At 45.6% G+C, this 24,568-nt stretch overlaps 1 protein-coding gene across 1 annotated transcript in view; it reads left to right on the top strand.

Annotated features, from left to right (window-relative positions):
* CNTNAP2 (contactin associated protein like 2) overlaps window positions 1–24,568 on the top strand; it is a 1,631,342-nt gene that overhangs the window by 1,442,973 nt on the left and 163,801 nt on the right. The window contains exon 17 of the mRNA XM_025039033.1: window positions 10,633–10,851. Within this exon, the coding sequence (XP_024894801.1) occupies window positions 10,633–10,851 (219 nt within the window). The remainder of the gene's footprint in view (window positions 1–10,632; window positions 10,852–24,568) is intronic.

Here is a 24,568-nt window from a genome sequence, read left to right as displayed (position 1 = left end):
ATAGTTAGTATTCTACAGGGTCTTTCTAGGGAAGCGCAACCAGAGCCAGTGAATAATAAGAACAGTGTATATCTGTCAAGTGTGATTATAACACTGAACTATGCCCACCTCGCATCCTAATTCATGGACATGTTAGTTTAAACAGCGAGCATGCTGGCCCTTCAGACCTGTGAGGATTTTACTTTGAAAAATAGCATACTCTTAGTTTTAGCCACTTTTAATAGGGGAAAAGATTGACATCTTGTTCAAAATTGTTTATGGTAAAGTTTGACCACTCTCTTTTTTAAATTTTCCCAGTTATCTTAAAAACAGAAAAGATGTAAGGAATGTTTCAATTGTTTTAAATTCCCTCTTATTTTCTGTATTTTAATAAAATCCCAGTTTTTGCATTTTGATTAACCCCATGATTAAACACTTGTTAAAATTATAGAACAGTTGCTTAAAATGTCACCAACCTTTGCAAAAGAAGTGAAAATTATCAGATTATAACTTTTAAAATCATATAATATTATTTATTTTGAATGATTTAAAAATCCAGAGAGGCAAAAAGAACAAACAAAAAATCAGCTATAATCTCATATTCTAATATATTTAATACTACTCTTTTTTATGCAGATTTCCAAATATTTTTTTATGCACTTATATAAAATTTTTTACAAAAATGAGATCATATGGTACATACTGTTTGTAACATACTTGTTTAATGTAACAGCATTTTAGAAACACATTTCCATGTCAGCTTTTTAAAAATGGCACAGCAGTGATTTTTTTTTCAGCTGAGGGCAGAGGCTATATCAGAACTTCCAAGAGAGCATGTGTAGTTAGAAAAATCATAATTTCGTATTTTCAAAACAAAACAAAGAAGCTCTTGTTTTTGTCATACAATCTACAGGATATAACAAAAAAAATTGGAGGGAAGTAGTCAGATGTTTATCTGAGGTCTTCAGGGGTTTGTTTTACTCCTCATAAGCCTCCTACATCTGAGCATGTCAATATCCGGAGATGATAATTAGATTATTATGTCAACAAATGGGAGCATGTGTTAAAAATGATCAGGAAGCACAGTGTCTCAATGACAAGCGTTCCATTTAACCAGCTATCCCTCACTGTTGGGCTTAACTGCTAAAGGACAGATTCTCACATTCTGATCTACTGGCTTCCTGTTACTCATTCTCAGACCATCATGCCACACAGTAGCAAACTCCATACTTTAAATAGGCAGTGCGCTGCTGCTCTGTTAGGCTCGATCATGTACCTCGACATCAAACAGCAGGCAAGCTCACACAATGAATAAGAAGACCCAGCCTGGGACAGCCACGCAAGGGTGTGCCCAGCAGGACGGTGCTCCTGATGGATCACTCTATTCCCAGCACCGTTCCTTATTGAGGATGTGTCAGACCAATCTGAGGCAGAGGCTGGCAAGTAGCTCAACCCTCCTGCAACTGTTCTCTCAAAGGAGCTATTCCAAAGAGAAACCGTGTTCTATTAGTTCAGCAAATCATAAATAAAAGTAAACATGGTTGCTTGAACTTTGTAAAAACTGGCCCTTAAAAAAAAGATTCTAAGTTGTTTTATACATGCAGTTTTTAGGGGACAAAACATTTATTTGTGCAATATATCAGGAAAGCTGTATTTTCAGCTGGTATCAGAAATTAAGGAAAAGGAAGAGTGCTTTATGCTGAATTATTATTATTATTAAATATCCATTTAGAGAAGCACTTTGTTCATATAGAAGTTGGTTGGTGCAGCCATGAGACACTGTGCAGTGATTTTTCTGTGGTGGGAACATATGAGCTCAGGGCCTGTTAACTCTTCTACGTGTTAACCAGGCATTTACCCCCAGACATTGCAACTCTGGGGCTCTGAGAGCCAGTATTTGTCATAGTCAACCTAAGATTCCTTATTTCTAACATTCCTACTAAATAGAAGATAATGAGCAAATTTAAGTAATTGTAGCTAGAGAATACTAATAAAAATTTAAATCAGTTATGCATCTCTTGTAAAGATTCCAAGGAAAAGGGAGCGTTTATAGAAGTCTTCCTCGCTTCAGGAAAGCTCGTCGTGCACAAAGTGATTCTTCTATCCTCTGACATCTCTCCTCATTCCCACTCAAAATCTGTGGACCTGGTGGCACAGATTCACTTTTTCTCCAGGGTTTGCCCAGTATTGCAAGTACCCTGTAGTCGGAGTGCTTGTGGTGTCATAATTGGAAACAGAATAAATCTCTCTTTCTCTCCTTTGTCCATAGCATGTAGAATATGAACCTTAGTTTGGCACTTTTTAAAAATGAGATAGAGTCTGAAGTCATACCAAGGTGGCATTGAAAAGATATGCTAGATAGGAAGCAATTTGCTGCAGAACAGAGAGAGAGAGAAGTGCCTGCTATATGCCCGAGGGGCTGGGCTAGCACTCAGCCCGTGGCAGCCAGGAGGCGGTGTCTTCTGGTGTGCTTTCCTTTTGATAGACTTCCTCGCAGTTTTCACCGCAGGCATGCTCCTTCCAGAGCCCCATCCTTTCCTGCTAAGGCCTTGTTGGTGGCTTTCCCTTCTCATCAGTGCCCTCGTGAGCATAGCCAGCCAGTGCTCAGCCATTTAGAAATTAGACTTAATTAATTTGCTGATATGTCATCTCCTTATAAACTTCAGCTTGGTCCACATTAACACCTGTTGGCTTTTTTTTTCCAATTTACGCCGTTCCAGCATTCGATTTTAGGCTTCCTTTGGACCCCAAATCCTACAGTCCATTCTTTCTGAACTCTCCAGAGCCATGTATCTCAGAGAGCCTGCTCTCTCTGACCTCACCTGAAATCAACCCCTAATTACCCCTAATTCTCCACAAAAACACATTTCCTTCAATGAATGTGTCTCATTTTGCTGCATGATCTGACTGCGGTCGAGAGAAATGCTTCCTTGAGGTTCCTTTCCTCCTCGGCGCATTCTCCCTGCCTCTCTGGAGAATCCGCAGGCATCCAATCTCACGATGTCTCTAAACGTCTCCTATTACAAACGCTCCCTCCTCACAGTCACCGTCTGGGACTTGCATCTATTACACTGGGCGTTCTCTGCCCAGCACGCGCGTCCCCACCAGTTCCAAACGTGGGGGCATTGAAAGCCTGACGACGCATCCCTTATGGAGGACAGATGCTGCTTCAAGCCACATGTCATTTTGGAAAGATTTTTGCCGTTTTCCTTTTTAAATCATATAGGTCCATTAATATTCAAGAAGTTATTCTCAGAAGGTGGCGAAATACATGGAGAAAACTAAAGTTAGAAAGGTTTTGCATTTTAAAGACAGCTCTGTTTTTGTATGGCCAACAGTGACACCCTTTTGCTTCCTCTTCTCTATGGATGACTTTGTTTGCAAAGTTAGTTGTAAACCATTATAAGAAGCTTAAAGGCCAAAATACATGAAGAGAAATATTTCTCATACTCAAGAGGTTATCAAGATACCAGGGGTTTTAAAGTGTGTTCATAACATTGATTCTTAAGCTCCAGGCATTTCCTTGAAGAATTTCCAGAAGACCTCAAATACATTTTCCATGCCAGTGTTCATTTTCAGATGGGTTTAACGCTGACTTTTTCGGTGTGAATATGCATATTTGGCTCTAAAAACTTCTATATTCACAAACTGAAACTACCATAAAGGAAAATAGGTTGTTTTTTATTTTCTGCATGATATGCAAGGCAGTACAGTATGGTAGGAAAAGCAGAAGCTCTAAGCTTAGTGATAACTGGATATTAGCATCTCACGGACTCAACTTCCTTATCCAGGGGGCGAAGGGGGGCTTGGAAGTTGGGTTCCAGTCCAGGAAGTCTTTCAGTCTTGACATCGCTGGGTTCAACCCGAAGTTGTCATTTTTGTTTTTGCAGAGAATTCGACCATCTGCAAACTTAGAGAGACCACAGCCTGCCCAAGATTGCACACATTTCTGACACCCACAAGCTCAGGGGTCCCCAAAACCAGCCTCAGGTACAGTAATTCTCTAGAAGGACTCACAGAACCTACCAAAGGCTGCTACACTCATGTATTTATGATTACAGGTATTACAGGGAAAGAACACAGGTTAGAATCTAGACCGGAGGAGGAACACAGAGGGCAGAGTCCAGGAAGAGTACCAGGTGCCAACCTTCCAGGCATGTTCGTCCTGTGGAGTCACAGACACAGTAATGCCCCAGATTGACTGTGACAGTATATGTGGGGAACTGCGAACAAGGAGCCTCTGCGAGCCTCAGCGTTCAGGCTTCATTCAGCCCACTACACAGGAATGGTTGAAAGCCTACACAGCTGACCTGTTTCCAGCCACTCCAGAGCTGGAAACTTCACCCTACATTACACTGTTGGTCTATCTTGGGTGGTGAGCCCCCACCCCAAACACTATCTGGTGAGGCCAGCTCCCACTCTAAATTACATTGTAGCCTCTGGCATGACCCAAGGTTCCCAGGCAAACAAAGATCCTCCTATCAGGCACAACATTTAAGAGTTCATATATTACCTGTTCAGAGCCAAGGGCAAAGCCCTGACTTCTCTTTGGACACAGTTAAACTCTTTACTAGACATTTGGAAAATCCTTCTCTTAATGACAAGGAAGCAAAAGATTCCTAGGACTTTCCCGCGAGAATAAAACTTGGCAATCCTAGTGTTTCTTAGGTAGGGTCCCAGGGCTACTGTATCAGTCACGTGGCATTAACAAAGTACAGACTCCAGGGCTACACCCCAACTTATTAAGTCTAAATGTCTATGAGAGGAGACTTGGACTATGCATTTAAGCGTGTTATTTAGCATTTTTATATGGGATAGAATTTGAGAAATGTAGTTATGATGCAAGCTCCCTTGTTCCTAATGATGCAAGGTCCCTTGTTCCTAAGAGTCAAGTGAAAATAGCTTGAGATGTAGAAACAGGAGAAAATTCTGCTTCTGGCTCCACTGCTGAGTTTATCTTGAACAAGCCTTTGTTCCTCAAATGTCATATATTTGGGAACAACATTGAGCACAGGTTTAAACAGACATAACTAATGTATCAAGTTCCTAGACTGAGAAAAAACATACTTGTTACTTTATGCTTTTAGGAGAGATGCCTGCAGGATACAAGGTGGCATTCCTTATATATGCTAGTGTGCTCGAGCATGGTTTGCAGTTAGGAAAATGCTTGGATTTCTTTTTTCATGGCATCTATTATAATTGTTTGGCTGCCTTGGCAGGAATGTTCCTATTCATTCATTCATTCGTTCATTCATTCACAAATTGTCGAGTGCCTACTCTGTGGCAGGCATTGTTTCAGGTGCTGAGCATATAGCAAAAAACGAACAACACAGGAAATGCTACTTTAGTGAGCCCAGGAGCACATATATATTGTGCTAGATGGTGGTACATGCTACATAGATCCAAAAGATCAGGATGGAGGGGACGAGGAAGCTGAGCGAGGGGTTTTCTATTAAAAATAGAATGTTTGGGAAAGGAATCTCTAATATGACTTGGGGAGACAGAAGTAAAGGAGCAGCTACAGAGTTATTTGGGTAAAGGGAGCAGTAAGTGCTCAGGCCCTGAGGCAGGAACAGTTTCCCAGTGTAGTGGAGGAGAAAGCTTTATGTGGCGGGGTTAAGGAAAGACTAAGAGAGCACAGGCAGCTCTTTCAAGGAGTCGGCAACAAAAGGGAGCAAAGAAACGAGATATAAGGTCACAAGAAGAGTTCTGCTGCGGCGGTGGCCATCGGGGTTAGAGACATGCCCACATGTAGAGAAAAAAATTACGGTTGCTGTGGAAGAGAGGGCAGCGTTGCTAGAGCGATGTCCTCGGATGGAGAAGAAGGTGTGGCATCAATGCACCGGTGTAGCGCCTGGCCCCGATGGGAACACGGACGTCCCCTCTTTCCTCCCCTCATTTCTCGTTCCCACAGTGGCCTCATTTTCAGCCTCCGTGCCTCTTCCCATAACCTTCTCATGTTGCGTAAATTCTTCTGTCTCCTGTCATACACTTAGCCCTTCCTTCCTAAAAAAAAGAAAGAGAAAAAAGAATTATATATCCATAACATTCTCCACTATAGAGTGAGGCTAAAATATCTGTGCTGCCTATGGCCAGTTTTGTTGCATGGATCAAATGAGATTTTTGTAAAAAACAGCCCTTTGGAAGCTGTCAGACCTTAAACTTCGTTTTAGAAATGTAATAAACAAATCATTATGAAAACTAGCAGTGTTAGCTGGTCATCTCGGCATGCCCACTACGTGTACCTTTCCTTGGCTTTTCTCTTTACCTGTTCTCTGTTGAATGACCAAATTTGTTCTGCTTCTTCCAGCTGACACTTTGAGTCTGATGTCTAAAAGTTACCTCACCTGCTGGGAGAACTCAGAGCCAGAAAGTCTACTATTCTGGTCAGCTGCTAAATTTGTCACTTCAGTACATTAAGCCTGGAGTGGTTTGTTTGGGGAAAACTTAGTATCCTGAGTTAGAATGAGAGCGCATAGCGCCACCTGCTGGAATTGATGGGCGGAGAGAAGGCGATACCAGGAGCTGTCCGTGGTGTTGCCCGTTCACTGTTTGTCACTCAGGCGAAGTCCTGACCCAGAAGTATTCAAAGGCAAGTTCTGCCATCCACGCTTGTTTCTGATGCCAGCATGCCACCTTGTGCATTTCTCTTTTAATGTCTCTCTTCCCCTGATAGTGATCCACTATTCCAGAAGTATCATTAGGACTAGCTGTGTTTAATTTTATTATTTCTCTTAGAATCCTTTGGAAATTAGATCGTAGAATGTTGGCATTTGAAGGGAACTTAGAGATCATCCAGTTCAGTTTTTTTCAAACATCTATTAGACACAGAAACTCTTGGAAAACCATAAATATAGTCCTCATTTCATATACCAATGAACTTAGGGCCCAAAAGGTGAGAAGGCAAAGACTAGACCTCATACATACTGATTGCTAAACCATTTTCTATGTCAGTTAAGATGCTTTCAGATGCAATAAAAATGTCTTGAACACTAATACATATCTCATAAGAAGTCTTGAGTTGGCTCCTAGAATAGCTTCAGGACTGAACAGTGTCGCTGAAGAGCCAGGTCTGTCCCATCGCCCTCCCATTTTCCTCATTGTGTCTCATGTTTACAAGGTGAGTCCAGCAGCATTAGGAACCGCAACCTCCACCCAAGATCCAGGGCCAAAAGAAGGACTGGCTATTTTTTCTCTTAGGAGCTCAGAAATTTATCCCAAAAGGCCCCCTCAAAACTCCCTCTCATGCCTTATTGTCCAGGAGGGAATAATATGTCCCATCTTAATGAGGTTACTGGAAAGGAGCATGGAATTGCCATATTTGACTCAGACAAATCCAAATTCACTGTCTGGGCCTGGGGAAGAGCCATCCTTATGTGACACGTAACATTCTATGGAAGCACATAGATTCCTGGGCAAAACTGGGGCAGCTCACAAGGAAGAGGTAGGCGTGGCTGTTGTTCAGGAAGAATTCTCCAGGAGTCTCTCCCATTTCTACTTGCCTTCTGAACAAGACACATTGATAGCTTTGTACCCTTTCAAGGGTGCATGTGTAGCAGACAGCCTTGGAAGACAGAGGCAGTGTCTTCCTCAGGGACAGAGGGTAAGATTTGTTTTCTGACCAGAATTATAAAGCTAATGTCTCTCCCGGGGCAGAGATGAGCAGGTTTGCTAGCAGCTCCTTTAATAGATTTGGGTTTCCTATGTGCAGGCTTTGTCGGCTGTGACACAAACTCACTGCATATGCAGCGTCCATCTGAGCTGTTTCACGTGCCCCCATGGGACTCAGGGGACAAGGGAAGCCCATGTGGACACGAAGCTCATGCTGCCTGCTGCACTGTGAATAATGAAGTCCTTTGTCTCTGGCCCATGATCTCCTGCTTTCTGTGGGCATCTGTGGAGCTGCGGCAGGCTAACATGTTCATTTGCAAGTAGGGCAAAGTCTCAGAAGCTTTCCATTCTTGACTCTAAGGGAAAGGCAGCTGTTCGTGTTTGCTACAGTGTGCTTTTCAGTGAGCCACACTAGATACACCCAATTCTCAAATACCGATTTCTGGAAATGAGAATGTTTTCAGTATGTAAGAAATTCCTTTTCCACAGGCAGGGATGGAAACACACACTAAGTATGGACGGCGTCATTGGCTCTGGTGTCTTTTATGCTGCCTCCCTTTTATCTGTTCGCTGACTCTCTGTAATGATCTCTTTTAAAATGTCAGTTCCTCTCACCCAGAAGACCGGGAGCAGTCAGCCACAAACTGAACTCAAGAAGCTTTTAAAGCCCCCTTGCCATTTGGCTGGGAGAGAGAACTTCCCAGAGGTGTCCCTTGGCAATGCCAGGGAAGCTTGCGTTGAAGGACTGAGAAAAAGGAACCGCTTCCTTTGCTCTCACGCCGGCCTTGCCGCCCCTCCCTCAGGAAGCACCGGGGAAGCGGGGTGTGCTCACGTTGTGACTGCCGCTTCAGCAGCGTCTGGACGGAGGCTCTTAAGGAGGACTGTGCTCTCAGAGGCCCCTGTCTTGAGTCCCTGTTACCAAACCCAGTTGGGGCCACAAGACTGAGCTGCAGTGAAGCTCAGAGATTTTCCTTCTCTAAGTGAAGCGTTGATGTTAAGAAGACCACAGTCCAGAGGAAGAAACGGGGTCCAGTGTGACAAGCGGCGAAAAAAGTATGGTATTTCCCAGTTAAGTCTGGGACTCAGAGCATCTCTATATGGTGACGTGTAAAGACCTTGACAAGAATCCATTGCAGCAGGAGGAGAGGGGGAGGAGGAAATCAGAGCGGCATTTGTCCCTTCAAGTCAAACCTTAGGGTTAAACTCAATTTATCCCCCAATTCTATTTCCCTGATGGCTGTTGATGCCTTTAAAACAAAACAATCTTTTCTACTTGGGAAGCCTTGTCTTCTTGCTAGTCTGACAGCTTACATTTTACAATGCTCTTGCTAAAACATGGCAGTACAAGAATATCACAGGGTGATCTTAAAACAGGATACTTCCCCCCATAGACTATACCAGAACTATGGGGAAAGGTCATTTGGCGTGAGCCACTTGATCACCAACCTGCATTCTGCTCATGCCATTGTAGACACCGTGACGAAGGCTGAGTGCCGGTGGCCCTGGATGCAGGAGCTTCTACTTTAGAGGCGCTGTCTTACCAGACTGGGCGTGGAATCACCACAGGTGTTAAAAATCAAAATTCCCTTTCTTAATGACATAAAGGAACAAAATTCCTTGGTGGGAATTAGGCTGATTGAATCAGATTCTGTGTCTAATATCCCCGTAGTTCAAAAAGGTTAATGCAGCTTTCTGGGGACATCCAGGTCCCACGAGAATCTGGCCCGCTATAGGTTTTAAATTAGAAAGAAGTTTGATTGCTTGCGACATCCTCTCAAAATGGTACCAGTCTAGAGAAGCTGAATTTTCCATTATCCTTGGGGGACAAAAGACATTAAATATTAAACTGCTTAGAGACTTAAGGCTTATTGGTAGATAGAGGCCTAAATCCCTGGATAAGCAAAGTTCAGAGACACGCTTGTGGGCCACATCTTTAATGTCACCTTCACCCAGCCCGAGGAGCTGGGGACATGTGGGCTGTGTCTGCATCAAGCTGCCTCTCCTGCCAACTGCAAGAAAAATATACATTTTAAAAAATGCGTTTACGAAACACTAGGCGGTCACTGAGGAACTTAAACCCTAAAACGTGAAGCCAGAAAACCACTTACAACCGAAGTTGCCAAAGCAACCACCTAATTTGTTTTTCTCTTGTTGAAAGGTAATTTATTGCAGAAGGAGGTTGCCTTGGAGCAGATCTATGAGAAAAGAGTGATGTGTGGTCAGTGCTGGAGGGCAGGGTCCAGTATCCCAGATCAGGAAGGACTGAGGTGTGCAGGAGACGAGTCTGGGAAGGGATTATTCTGCGGGAACCTGGAGCTAGCTACCTTGTAGACAGCCGCAGGTGGTCCGAAAAAGATGCAGGTCACCTTTATTCACATTCATCAACAATTCATAGCTCCCTAACTTCCTGTAGGAACTACAGTGATATGACTAATGAAATAAAGTTTTGTGAATTCTCCCAAAGCAGTAGCTCTCAACTCTATATAATAATATTTTCCATGGAGCTTTTAAAAATACCAGTGTCTACACCAGACCAACTGAGCCAGAATCTCTGGGGACAGAGCTGGACACAGCTGTTCCGTTGCGCCCTCCAGTGCAAGTCTCTGTCCCAGGAGCCGTTGAAGAGTCGTGTTGTGTATAGAATCAAAAGATCTCAGGCTCTAAAATCTGACGAACCTGGGTTCACGTCCTGATTCCGTTATTCATTAAATCCAAGACACAGCATGTGCTTAACTTCTCCAAGCCTCGGTTTCCATACCTGGAAGGAGCCAACGATGGTAAATTCTCAATGGCTTCTGAAGGTGAAGGAAATGATTGTGTACCTGGCCCCTAGTACTCGTCCGGTGTCCTCCCCTCGGTTATTCATGGCTAAGAATGGCTTGATGTTTTTTTACCTTTCTTCAGCTGGTCTTGCCATGGACCTTTGTATCCAGTCACAGGATGGTTTTTCTCTCCCTGCTTTGTGTTCCCTCTAGAGTGCACTCCTGTTTGGTATCTGAGAGGAAAATACTCATGTGCCTTTCGTGCTTTCTACTCCTCCAGCTGCCACAGACGTGTCCTTTTCATTCGATGTTGGAAATGGGCCCGTGGAGATTGTGGTGAGGTCGCCCTCGCCTCTCAACGATGACCAGTGGCACCGGGTCATCGCGGAGAGGAATGTCAAGCAGGCCAGCCTGCAGGTGGATCGGCTGCCACAGCAGACCCGCAAGGCACCGACAGAAGGGCACACGCGCCTGGAGCTCTACAGCCAGCTGTTTGTTGGTGAGTGACGTGAGGCCTCCGTGGCTTCCCTCTCTTAGTTTCAGTAACACAATGGAAGAAGTAAAACAGCCCATGGAGTGTTTTGCTAGAGATCTTCCCAAAAGTGAGTACCTAGGCCTCTTGCAGTCTCCTCCAAGACAGAATGGAGCGAGGAGGAGGATTTAAGAGACCTAAATCCAGTTCCACTCTCCACTTTCTGGAGCCCACAGCCCTCGTCTTGCAACAACCAAAAGGTAGTCAGGGGGTCTCAGCGGTCTCTGATTTATGCAATTTTAGGTATATGGTTTCAGAACAGTATAGTATTGTTTGATAATTTAAGGCACCAATAACTGTGCAGAAGGGAAGGAGGGAGAGAAGAAGGGAAGGAAGGAAGGAGAGGAGAGGAGAGGAGAGGAAGAAAGGGAGGGGAGGAGGAGAGGGAGGGAGAGAGGAAAGAAAGAAGGAAAGGAGGAAGAGGAAGGGAGGGAGGAGAGGAGGGGAAGGAAACGGGCTCCCTGAGTTCGGGTTTGCTTGAAATGAAATCCATTCCTTCCTCTGCCCATCCTCAGCAGAAGAAGATCTAGACTTTTCCTTACATAGGGTCTTTCTACATGAGACAAAGGTCAACACTGAGAAGAAATTTAAACAGCAAAATGTTAAGCTTCCTGTGTAAGAAATGGATTCAGCCTCATGGTGTAGTCTCTGCTTTCAACATGTTCCAGCTGAACTTAACATTACTTCAAATCAATACCTATTTCCATGGCTAGTTAAATTTTAAATTTTGTTTTCCAGATAACTAACAAACAGTCTAGGAAATTAGCCATTTTTCCTCTGTTGATGAAAAGAAAGCAATTCTGAAGGACTTTGAGGCTGTATGCCACCTTAGACATCCTCCCCCCAGCCCCCCAGTTTCTGGGAGTTAATCGATCAAGTCAGTCAACTGCGACAGTCTCAGACCAAGCGAAAGCGGATGTGACCTAGGTGCTGTTCATACGCGTGATGCCTGCCGCCCTATGGCAGAGGCCCAGCGACGGTCAGCCAGAGTCCACGCAGTGTCTTCCATAGTTGCGCTGAGATGCTTTAAGAACATTAGAAAGTCACTAAAAGAATGACAAAATTATATATTCACTCTCAGTGTATTGTGGGTAAGCTACAAAAGTGGTAGCTTAGTCAATTAGCTCTGGAAGTAAAACTGACTTGTTAATAAGCCACATGTCAGCCAGGGACATGAAAGAGTCATGGGTTTTGAAATAAAGTACTGACTCCTCCACCCCAAATAGAACCTAGTCCCTTCCAAACCCTTCCTTCAGTTTATAGTTCTCAAAATTACTCATTGTTTTTAAATTATTTTTTATTACTTAAGCATCAGGTCCACTATTCCTGGTAAGTAATGTGAGCAAAGTTCACTTCATCAATATGTCTCGCCCAGTTTACCTAAGACAAGTTTCTTCCAAAATCCTGTTAGTCCCAAGCATGCTGGTTAGATTTTATTTGGTTTTCATCATAACAAGTGACCCTAATTGACCCAGTTTCTTGTGTTGCTTTTTTTTTCAACTTGTCGCTGTGTACAGAGGACCAACTTTACCCTGATCCCTTTCTATCTACCGACTATAATTGTCCCAGAAATTTTGGAGACCAAGTAAAGTTGCTAAGTGGAGAGGAATGGGGGAGCATTTATTAGGGTCTTGGAAAGAATTATGATTTGTTTAAACAAGAACAGCTTATAAAAACAAGCGTAGAGGGCTGAGGCAGAATTCGACAGGACGATTAAAGTCAAGGGACAGGCAGAAGAACAGCCTCTCAGGAGAAGGAGCAAAGAGGAACGGAAAGAACAGCGAGGAAAAACCAGGAGCGGGGGTGTCGCAGGAGGAGAGAGTCTCGTGAGATTCTCTTTGTTTATTGTGACAAATAATAGGAAGCACCATGGGTTAAAGTAGACTAGGAAAATGTCCTTTGAATTGAGTAATTATGAAACCACTGGCGACCCCGGAAAGGGCAGTTTCCGCATGGCTAGCTGACAGGATGAGTCCGGCACCTCGAAGCACCAGAGGAAAAAGGGTGCGTGTTCTGCCCCAGTTTCCGGTGTCCTGTCTGCTTCGAGGTCGGCGTGACGCACGTCGCCCAGACACAAGCTGTTTGAGCCAATGTGTAAAACAGTGTTCTCCAACAGACGTCCACCCCAGGGGAAGTTGGGGGCGGGCGCTCGTTTCCAGAAGAAAATCGCGTTTAACAGCCATGAACCTGGCGCCGGCGACCCCACGGGTGTTCAGTAGGGACTCAGGCAGCTAGAGTCGTTCCCAGCTCAGCTCAGCGAGAAGCGTCGTCCTGACCAAGTGTTACCACTTTCCCTCTTTGAGTCTTTTTTCAACTTCAACCGTTTTGCTTCTGTGCCGAGATGTTTTTTGAAAGGCCCGAGTCTCCCAGAAGCCGTCCTAGCCAGCATCACGTGGTTAACCTGGGCTTTGAAGCCCAGCCCCTCCGCTTGCTGGCTGAGAGACCCCTGGCAAGCCGCTCGGTATCTCCGTGTGGAGCAGGGCCAGTTCCTGCGTCTCAGGTCGAGACGTGTTGGTCCGTGCTAAGCACCGTGTTTGCTGTCACTTATTTCTCCACACTGTCCTTCACCTTCCTCTCTCAGCTTTCTGCTTCCTTCATTCACCCCCTCCTACAGAACCCACCTCCAACTGCCTCGTTTATTCTTTCCCAAAACCCTGACCTGAAATGCGATCACTGCAACCCACAAGCCCCACAGGAAAGTCCGCGTGCATAAACACCCCTCGTCATCCAAAACTCGCTGCCGTGGCCTGGCCCTCCTCCCACTGTGGCTGCAGGGCCAGGAGTTCCCCCTCAGCCAGCCATGAAAGCCAGTGAGCGGCCACCTGGACGCCTCACCCAGCGCCACTGTCAGCCGAGGCACGTGGCAGAGCCGCCCACCGCTCCGTCAGGGTTTGAGAGAGGGGAGGGCTGCGACTCAAAGCTCAGACAGACGGGAAGCAGTCCTCGGCTTCGCACACAGAGCGGGCTGTGAGGGAAGGCCCGCCGCTGCCCGCGGCCTGTGTGAGCACGCCCAGGCTCACGTCCGCTTTTCAAAGTAACGAAAAAACACACAGGGAGGATACCGTTCTCACTCAACATCTGATATATAATTAGAAGCTGTCATCGGAAAAGGGTTGGCACAGATCTTTTGGAAGTAGTGAGAATCCAGCTATGATTTCGGTTTACTGAAAAAAGAACAAGTAAATTTAAAACTTAAGAGTAACATGGGAAGAAAGAAGCAGTTGCTGGTATTTGTCCTAAAAGTGCAGGGAACTTCCTCATGTCTTTGATCCAACACGAGTGACTAGCATGCGATGAGCACCTGGGATGTCCCAGCAGAAGCACTAAGACCCCACGTGACCTGTGGCCTTGGCCAGCCCAGGTACTGAGACCTGTGTCCTCCACGGCAGCCGTGAGCCAGGATTTCTTAGTGGTTGGAGAACACCAAAGATGCTCAAAGTCATTATCTAAGCATGAACAATGCCAGGATTTGGCTGGATTACGGCACAGACAGGCCCGAGAGTTGGGAGTCCTGGCCACTAAAGCCACAGCGGCAGGTCTGTGAGGGCGCAAGGTGTCTGCTGGGCCCTCAGCCTGGGGCCCGGGGCTGGCCACGGCCTAGTCAGGGAGCTGGCGAGCGTCAGCTGTAGAAGGGAGACGAGCAGGCTCCCCGAGGCAGGTGGCCGGCATAGAGGTTAACTTGCAGTAAACGTCACCCAGGCCCGAGCATGTAACTGTCCTCAGCAGAAGTTTAAGGAGGAGATCGGAACTCAGGAGAGGCGGAGGCTGCCTCGGAAGCTTCAGGAAGAAGTCAGGCTCCTTGAGAAAGAAGGTTATGTTCTCTCAACCAATGACAATTGTCCAGGCTCAACTCAGTTGGCTCAGACCTCTTCCAAAATCTCTCTGGCGGTTAAAGGAGGCCATTCCTTTTGTGCAGGGTGTCACCCAGAAGGAGCTGAAAACCGTTCTCGCTCTTTCAGCATCTTCTGTACTGCATGGGAGGCCTGGCTGGTGGCTGAAGGGAAGAGGCCCTGTCTGTGGGGGGGTCGGGAGCTAACGCAGAGCGGGGAAGCCTACAGGCTCCTCGTCCTCTGGCATTCTGTCCGTCAGGAAACTTTCCTCCTGAGTGGCAACCGGAGTTTATGGAAGGTTCGAGGCTTATTAAATGGATTTATAAGTGAATGTAGATCAGAGCGCCCTGGCCATTCTCCGAGCTATGCTTGGCCGGCAGCCTCATAAAGCAGCCCACTTTCTCAAGCTTGGTAATGAGCTTGTGTAGTTGGCGGCTCCTCATAGCCTCTGTATTCCAAAATCACAGGTGGACGATTCATTTGCAATCTGAAATGCAATGTTATTGAGAGGGTGAAGAGAAAATCAACATTTATATGCAGGGGGAAAAAAATGGAATTTTATTCATGAAGTACATGCAGACCTGTATATGAATAAAATAGTTCTTTCTAGTATCCAAAAAGTTTAGTGTAAAAAATATATACAATCCAAACTGCAGGAATTAAAACACAGAAAATATGTGATTTAATATGTAAATCATTTAAACATTGTTTCAGTTATTTTCTGCAAACCTGACTGGACAGCAACAGAGTAAATGCTGGCTGGTGTCCTGTGTCTGAGTAATGCTTCCCATGCTTTGTTTGTCTTACCTAATCCTCACAAGGACCGGAGAAAGTAGCTACTATTGCTAATCCGTTTTAGTTCCACAGTGAAGAAACGAAAGCTAAAGATTAGTTGACAGCCCAAGGTCAAGCAGCTAGCAAGAGGCAGGGCTGGGGTTCGCTCCCAGACAATGCGAGTCCAGAGATGGGGCTCTTAACCGCTCGTCTTGTCAAAGCCCAAATGGCACCCAAGTTACACGGCACCCAAGTTACACAGAAAGGATGTGTCAAGGCCACCTGGCCGGGAGGCCTCAGCTCCGTCTGCAACATAGGCGAGGGCGTCATGTTTCATTTGTTCTTTTTGTATTTAGTTGTGGTAAAATACACATTGGGGGAGTTTTTAAGGGTGGGGGAGGAGGGACCACAGGCCATCTGTGGTTGCTAAGTGACTTCATCCAGAGGAAGGTCAACCTTCTCAGTGGCTTCGTGCCAGGAGGCAGTTTACACCCTGCGGGAGTGAGGTGCCCACCCTCCCCCAGAAACAGGTGGGGACAGTATCACCCCCAGTGTTTACGTTTCACAGGTCCTAGAGAAAGACATTCCTGGGTCCTGTAACAGGGCAAAAGAGTCTTTAAAAGATTTACCACTCAAAAGGGCAGAGCAAGAATTTACGTTTTCTTAAGGAAATGCTCCAAGAATAGGGAAGCCAGGGGTCCAGGGTCAGGAAAAAGCCTGCTTGACATTTAGCAAGCCGAGGGGCATGTCAGGTCTGCCTTGGTCAGTCTGTACCACAGCCCCTCCTCTGAGGCGATACCGTGGCCCGCAGGGTCTTTGGGGAAGTGGAGTGGCATTGAGGTGCTACCTTCATCCACAGGCTGCAGGCGAACCTTCCCACAATGCGCAGGGGAGCCCATCCCAACCAAGACTGGTGCACCCCAAATGGCATTAGGGCCCCGTGAGGAAATGCTGCTCCCAGTCATGGCGTCCGCAGAGGGAGACTAGGTCAGGCGGGCACCTGGCGGGTGTCCTGTGGGCTAGAGTCATGGTGACAAAGATCAAGGACAGAGGGTCCCCATCAGACACCAACACAAAGGCTTTGGGATGACAGGAGCATTCTAGGCAGACGCTCTCTTGGCGGGGAACGAGACTCTTTACTTGAGAGTCTCTGAGATGCGCGGTATGCTCTTTCCTTTCACTCTCCGGCAAACCCTTTGCAAAGGCCGTGAGAGTCAGCACGGCTCTCTCCAGAGCCATGTCTGCAACTCGTTTTCCTGGTCTTCTTTCCACCATCCCTCAGCAGCATCCCACACGCCCTCCTTCCCGAAATGCTTGCTTCTCTTGGATTCACCTGCTTTCTCTCCGGCCTCACTGGCCACAACGTCAGAGTCTCCTGTGAATTCTCTTTCTCTCCTTGACTGCTAAATGTCACCATGTCACAGAGCCTCCCTTTCTTCCCCAACCATACATCTCCCTGGGCGATCTTATCCAGTCTGAGGGCTTCCATACAATTTAAATGCCAAGGACTCTGAAATCGAAACCTCCAGGCCTCACTTCTGTCAGGAACTCTGCATCGCTTGTCCAGCTGTCCACGTGGCATCTCAGCTCCGATGTCTGCTGGGCGTCTCAGAGTAAACACCAGGGAAGAACTCTTGTTGCCTACTCCAGACCTTCTCCGTCTCAGCAAATGACATCACCATCCACCCAGTTTTGCTTGAATCCAAAATTTGGAGCTGCCCTTCACTCCCTGTCTTTCCTCATTACCGCCCGTCAGTAGTGAGTCAGTGACTCCCGTCTCCAGACCACGTGCCAAAGGCATCATCCGCTGTTCCCCATTGCCACAGTCCCACCCCAGTCAAAGCCACCATTGTTTCCTGCTTGGGCTGCTGCAGCCGGTCTAACTGGCTCCAGAGTCTCGGTGTGTTCCTTGAGCATCCGTCTCACTCCTGCTCTAGAGCATTTGCTCCGGCTGCTCCCTCTGCCTGAAACACCTCTCCACACACTGACATGGCTGGCTCCTCCTCCTCATCCACCTCACAGCTTCAGGCCGTCTCTGAACACACAGTCTGAAGTAGCCAGCCACTCACCACGATGCATTCTCCTTAGAACCTACGATCTTGGCATTTATTTTGCGTCCTCGCCCTGGGACGTACGCTGCATGACAGCGGAGATCTGGAGCAAGGCTGCCGTGGCTGCCCAGCGGCTGTTTTCTGAGGGAGCACGCGAATGAATGAATAAGTGAAACGTATATTTTGTTGTTACTTCATATTCCAACTTAGATCAACCCATTTCCAAAGCAAGAAGGTAATTTCCTTATAAACTTTCTCCAAATATTTTTCTCAAAATGCGATTCTGTTGTCCATCTTTGGAAATTTCTTTTGCATGAGATTCTGCAGGCTGAGATCAAGCATGACAGAGCCTAAAAACAAGTCAATTTCATGAAAGACAGCTCCTCAGATCAGTTTAGGCCCTAAGTATAGTTTTCAGTCTTCCTCTTAGAAACTGCGGCCTCGCCTGTGTGTCAGTAGCTGAGGTGGTAGCCGGGACCCTAAGGCACAGTTTCTGCCTCAGCCCTTGTGACAGGTGCTGTGGTTCGTTCCCAGGCAGAGGTAGGGAGTGACATCATGATTAGAAACAACTACCAGAAGTACAGAAATGAAATAAAATGATTTGCTAGATAAAAATCTAATAAAAAATAATCATTAGGTGAAATCAACAAACTACCTACAAAGCGAAGATGCAAATAAAATACAGAAGCTGCCCCTCGAACGCCGGCTCCTTCCCAGAGAGCACCAGCTTCCTTCACTTCTCAGCCCGACCACCTTCCCCCACGCTCTGCCAGGAGGCCACACACAGTCAGCAGCCCTCTTCCCAGTAAAAAGCAGAAAGACCCCTGTACCTCCACCCCCACCTTGAGTGAAGGTGGCCCTTCCCCAATGAGTCACCACATGTTCTTCCTGCCCTTTGCCCTTCAGCAGTCAAAACTAACTTACTTTTGCAAGTCCCACTGTGTATTTTACAATTAGAGTTTTCACATACTAAGGAAGTTATAACCCTATGATATTGAGGTAGTTATGGCATTATTATGATATAAACATGATATTTACATTTTTTTCATATACTCCCAACATAATCAAATTAACAGTGTACTTTTAACCTCTTTCGAGCCTTCTACTAAAAGATAGTCTGTTAATTAACTTTCCACAGGGGCTGAGCTACTTTTCTAAGGCAGAGGTTATATGTATAGACACTTTTAGAGAGAGATTTCGAACCTGAGAAAGGAGCGACCCCACCTGTCACCGTCTGTGTGAAACATTTCACGTCCCGCGAGAGCACGTGCCTCAGGGACTCTGTGGTTTCCCATGCCGGTTTTCTCCTGACAGCTGGAGTGATCTGATCGAGAGAAGACATTTTAATATCAAGGCACCAATTTTGCAATCAATATGGAAAAAAAATTTTAACAAATTTACCAAATAGTTTCTCATTTAGATTTTTCACTCTTTCAGTAAGAACTGAACTAAACTGCATGATAATAAATGGCAGCTGTCACACAGAAAAAAGATTATAGTAAAAGAAATTAGTATCAGTGACACAAACATCGAGGAAGGGATGGGTACTCACAGCCCCACAGCCCTTCCTGCGATGCTCCAAGAAAGTGAGAGAAAAGATGCCCACCTGTTGGCGCAGACAGGCAGCTGTTCCCCACGCGCTCCACTCTCTGCTCCCCTTTCATCGGCCTCGTTCTCAAGGCCGCCTGCTGTGCAGCACTGCAGGGGACGCACTCCTCGTGTGGCGGGCCTGTGGTCACAGGCTGGCAGTGCTCTTCATTTTAAGTGCACTCTATAACTCCCCCTTTTCCCACCATCCCCAATTCCATTCTTTTCCCATCACTGGCACCCACTTGAATGTATTTTATGTTTGGCCTTCTAGTCCCACCCAGTATGTATCTGTTCGAAATATGTGCATGTTCTGGAGCATTCTTGGCATGGTGTTTATGCATCATAATTTATATAAATGGTATTATAGTACAAATCTCGTTCTGTTTTTCACTCAGCCTTATGTTTTTCAGATCTATTAGTGTGGCTCTGTGACTATTATGTGTTTAGTGTTCCATTATGTGTATGTCCACGCCTTATTTATTCCATCTTCTCATGATGAATGCCTGGGTTTCCCCACACTCTGCTACCACAGATGACCCTCCAGTGCATATGTTTATGTGTGTCCCCCTGTTACCTGTGTGAGGAATTCTCACATGTGTGTGTGTTTCCTGGAGAATCACTGAGACATAGGGTCTGTGTGTACTTACTTCAGTCAGTACTGCTTGTCTCATCCATTTCTGACTGTAAATCTAAACCTTTACTGGTCAAATTATCTATTTCTATCAATAATTCGATCAGTGGTAGTTTTGTATAATTTGAGGCTTTTTTGCTAGTTAAATATATTATGTTTTTGACTTATTTACAATATGTAATTTCTGTCTTTATCCTCTATGATGTTTTTCATCTCACAGTTTTATTTCTGCTCTTAAAACTGCTATGCAATCCATCCTGTTGTTAATATTTGCCTGGTGTTTTGTATGGTATTTGTATCCTATTTAAATGTCTCTCTCGGATATCATAATGCTGAATCTTTTAAAAATCTAATTTGAGAGTCTCTGTCTGCTTATTCATTTATTGTAACCAGGGTTATATTAGAGTATATCTCTGCCGTCTTACCTTGTGTTTCGATTGACTGTGTTTGGTTCGTTTGCCCGCCCAACCGCCCCCAATCCATCTTCCTCTGATTAAACTTGATGTTGTTCTCCTGATCTGGAGGTTGGACATTCCACTTTCATTCCCCTGGCAACTACCCTAACTTATTAAGACCCACACTTATGCCTTTTCTCTCTGTCACCCGCAAAAATAAATCGACATCTCTGTTCTCCTTCCAAATAAGACTAGGGGCCAAGCACAGCGACCTCGTTCCCCTCCTGCCGTGTCGATACCATCTGTACTTCTAATTGCAGAATCTCGTTGATAGACTTATTTTTTCTTTTTAGAAAACATTAATATTTTCTATTTTTTTCTTTTTTACTTACTCTTATTCCCCATATCTAATCTCCTCTTGGATTCATTTTCTTTTTTATTCAAGAGTAATTTTTCTAAGAAAGACTTAGGTGAATCCTGAGAGCTTGCATGGCTGTAAGTATCTTGGCTGGTTCTCATATTCACATCAGCACTCTTTAATAGCCAATACTGCAACTGGGAAATCGACATAGGTTACGTTCTTGCTCACGGACCTCTCCTTTTCCTTTGCTGTTTCTTAACTTCGCATGTCGCAGGAGCTCTTCAGCTTTTCTGGGCCTGTCTGCTAAAACCTATGCCACTCTTCTCAGAAAAATGTTTTACATGAATAACATAAAATATACTGAATTACGAAAGAAACCAAATATATTGAAATTGTTATCAAAAATATTTAAAACAACAAATTTGTGATATAGTAGTGATATATGCGATTTGTTACTAGCGCTTTAAATAAGACCTAGCATCAGGTCTGATAACTACCATGATTTCAAATTCACCCTGATCATACATGATATTTCAAAAAGTCTATGACTATAATGTAACATGAATATATCTGTGATTTTCTCTTAGTGACTGTGTTATAGATATTGCTAATATTACTGAGGTTTTCCACATTTCTCATGGAAGCAAATGCTACACGTCCTTTAGCGGTTAGTGACAGTGAGCAGGTAGGGTGTTTCCCACCCGTGTTCTCCTGACCCCGTGTGCAAGGCCCTGGGGTGTAGAGCTTGACCCGGAACCACAGCTAGAGCCACAGCTGCGGGGTTTGTCCTCGCCTACTCTGGTTACCCTCTGTGACTCCCTGCGGTCTGAAGTCTAATGGCGTTTATTGTGGGAAATTCTGAGTCATTTTTTCAAATAGTTCCCTCTCTGTGTCCACTCTTTCTTTGCGAGGTTATTATAATGAAGCTGTTGACACTTCTCCCCGTAACTTTTCTTTCATTCTTTGTTTATCCTTCCTGTTGCCTTTGGGCGGGGTTTAATCACCCGATATTCCAACCCACTCTCTCTCTTCTGTTCTTCGGTCCCTCCAGGGAAATTTTTATTTCAACAATTACAATTTTTTTCTTTCTCAATATCTCCAGCCAAATCTTTTTCATAATGTCATCACCCCACGTGTCCAAGATCATGAAGGTATCAAGTTCATTTTCTGCTCTTCCCGTCAGCACAGCTATTAAGATGTCTGTTAGGTCAGTTTCTGTGTTTCTGCCCTCTGCTCTTCTCTCCTGATACCCGTTGTGCTATGGTGCTTCCTTCATAGGTTGGCTCAGAGGCCTCGTCACCTTTTCTCTTCTCTACCACACCTGCCTGAGGGGAGGAGCGAGCGCTGGGGCCCAGCTGTGCTCCCTGTGGAAGGGAGACGGGGCGGGCGGGGGGAGGACACTCTTGCCTCAGGATGTGGGACCCCTCACTCCCATCTGTCTCTACCCCAACCCCTCCCCTCTGCCCCCACCTCCCTCACACCCCCACACAGCTTCACAATGCTTCCTTCCCACCCAGGCAGGGACAGCCATCTTCTGCTGTGTTGATTCATACACGGATGGTTTACCTTTACCTGATAAATCTATTCCCTCACCACCCGTTCCCCTCACTAAGTAGTATCTCATCACTGTATTGAAAGGTCTGTCTCAAAAATAACCAAATCAAATAGCCTTTTACCGTTTTCTTATTTTCTCTGACCGCCCCCCCCCCATATTATTTACTGTCCCTAGCCCTGCCCTCCTTGCACTCCCGACCTCGAAACACCGCCCTGCTCTGTTCTCAGCCTCTCTGCCAGCTCTTCTCCTTCCTCCTTCTCCGTCCCCAGGCTTCCTCTCTTTTTCCTCCTCCCTCTTGTCTTGAGACCTTCATACATCCCGGAAAGTTGGTTATCATTGCTTTGCAGGTCCGTCCTAGATCCAAAAGCCTAGCCTTGCCTGGGACTGACATTTGCAAAGGCTCGTTCGAAGTCTGGAGTACAAGTGAGAGAACACGGTGACAGGCAGCGCTGGGGGTTCTTGGCTCTGGCTGAAAAGAGACTGGATATGGTTGTTTAAAAACTAAAGACTTTTAAAGGCAGATGATGAGACAGAGAGAGAGGCAGGGGGAGAGGGGAGAGAAAGGGTGTGGAGAGAGAGAAGATGGAATATGTTAAGAGCATATACTCTGCATGTCCTTTACTTTGAAGACATAAGAAAATCCATGCAGTGATAATGAACTAAAAAAAAAAAAAACCCATCCTATTGGATAGAGTTATGAATGAGCTCGAAAGCATTATCTGGAAAAGCAATCCTCTAAACCCCAGCTTTATGAGTATATCAAAGCTTTTCACATATACCCTCCAATATCTAGCTGACAGAGACATCCCTTATCAACACTTGTCAATCATGCAGCTTTGCCCTGAATAATGTGATCCAACATCCTTTAACTCTCTTCACTATTAAAGAATCTTGACCATTCTGAGGTCTTATGCTTAACCAGATAACTGGATTTTTATTTTCCACACCGGTACTGATACCTCAGGAGTTGTTTATGAGTTCAAGTTGACAGTCAAGACCTAAGAGACAAAGGTAACATATAGAACAGGAGATACAGTGGGTACAGCATCTGCAAATCTGGGGGCCCTGTCTACCCAAACCACATAGCTGCTTTTGCTGCCTTACCTATACAGACAGGCCAGGTATGGCTGCCATGGAAAACCAAGGTCTGGTGGGTCACTCGGACACAGAGAAGTCACAGCCCTGTTTCCCACCACTCTTTTTATACCATTCCAGTCACAGGTTCAAGGCTTCCCTGCAAGGTCACAGTTCCTGCGATCCACATAGTCCCACAGGGCAGACAGGAGAAAGAAAACACCCACCCAGACCCTGTGTCTCCTGAGAGCACAGTGCGGTTGGAAGGGGGACTCCTAGGGCATTCTCCCAGGCAGGCCTGGGCCAGCCTGTGCTCGATGGTCACCGTACACTCTTTGTCATAGTCTGCTCAGGCTGCCATAACACAGCACTGGGCGGCTCAAACAACAAAAATCTGTTTTTCCACAGTTCTGGAAATTGGAAGTCCAAGATCAAGGTGTTAGCTAGGCTAGTTTCTCCTGAGGCCTCTCTCTTTGGCTTGCAGATTGCTGCCTTCTCGCTGTGTGTCACGTGGCCATTTTTCTGTATGTGCACGTCCCTGGTGTCCCTTCCTCTTCTTATAAAGATACCAGTTTATTAGATTAGGGCCCACCCTGATGGCCTCATTTAACCTTAATTACCTCTTTAAAACCCCCAACTCCAAATACAGTCAAATTGGGTTAGGTCTTCAACATACTAATTTGAAGGGGTGGGGACACAGTGCATACCATACCACTCATAATACCTCTAGCATAGACTTGTGTACACTCATCTTAGCCATATTTAGTTTATTCTAACTCTGTGCTTCTGTAGAATTTTGTTCGTACTGAATAATAGTGGTAGTAGTAATAATAATAATAACTTATTATTAACCATTAACCGAGCATTAGTGCAAAGGAGTGCATTATCGTCTATTATTAATATGCCCCCGCAAGTTACATATTGTTATGCCAGTTTTATACATAAGGAGACAGAGGTCCAAGAAGGAGCTGGGAAGTCAGCAGCAAAGCCAACATAGAGAGGTAGATCTTGTGACCATAGTTCATGCTCTCCTCACCCCTGTTTGCTGCCTCTCATGTGTCAAACTGTGCCTTGCACCATAGGCTCCTTGTGATTCTGTTTGTATTAACCTTCAAGCAAGAGTATGTCTCCATCTTTTTAGAAATGCCTTTCCCAGCACCTAACACATGTGAACTGAAGGGTGGCCTTGCTTTTCTGAGCATCTGCAGCAGCTCCCTGTCTCACCCCTGTGGCCTTGCTTTTCTGAGCATCTGCAGCAGCTCCCTATCTCACCCCTGTCTCCCCCCCGCCCCACACACTCACACACTTGCCTCCCCATGACACACACACACACACACACACACTCTCACACACTTGCCTCCCCATATACAGCATTGTGTCGCCTTCTCTCTTTCTCCTGGAGCCCTCTTTCCAGAGATGTGCT

Source organism: Pteropus alecto, unplaced genomic scaffold (assembly GCF_000325575.1).
Source record: "Pteropus alecto unplaced genomic scaffold, ASM32557v1 scaffold48, whole genome shotgun sequence".
Classification (NCBI taxonomy): domain Eukaryota; kingdom Metazoa; phylum Chordata; class Mammalia; order Chiroptera; family Pteropodidae; genus Pteropus; species Pteropus alecto.
The sequence above is the reverse complement of the archived record's forward strand: the minus strand, read 5'-3'. Positions and strand labels throughout refer to the sequence as shown.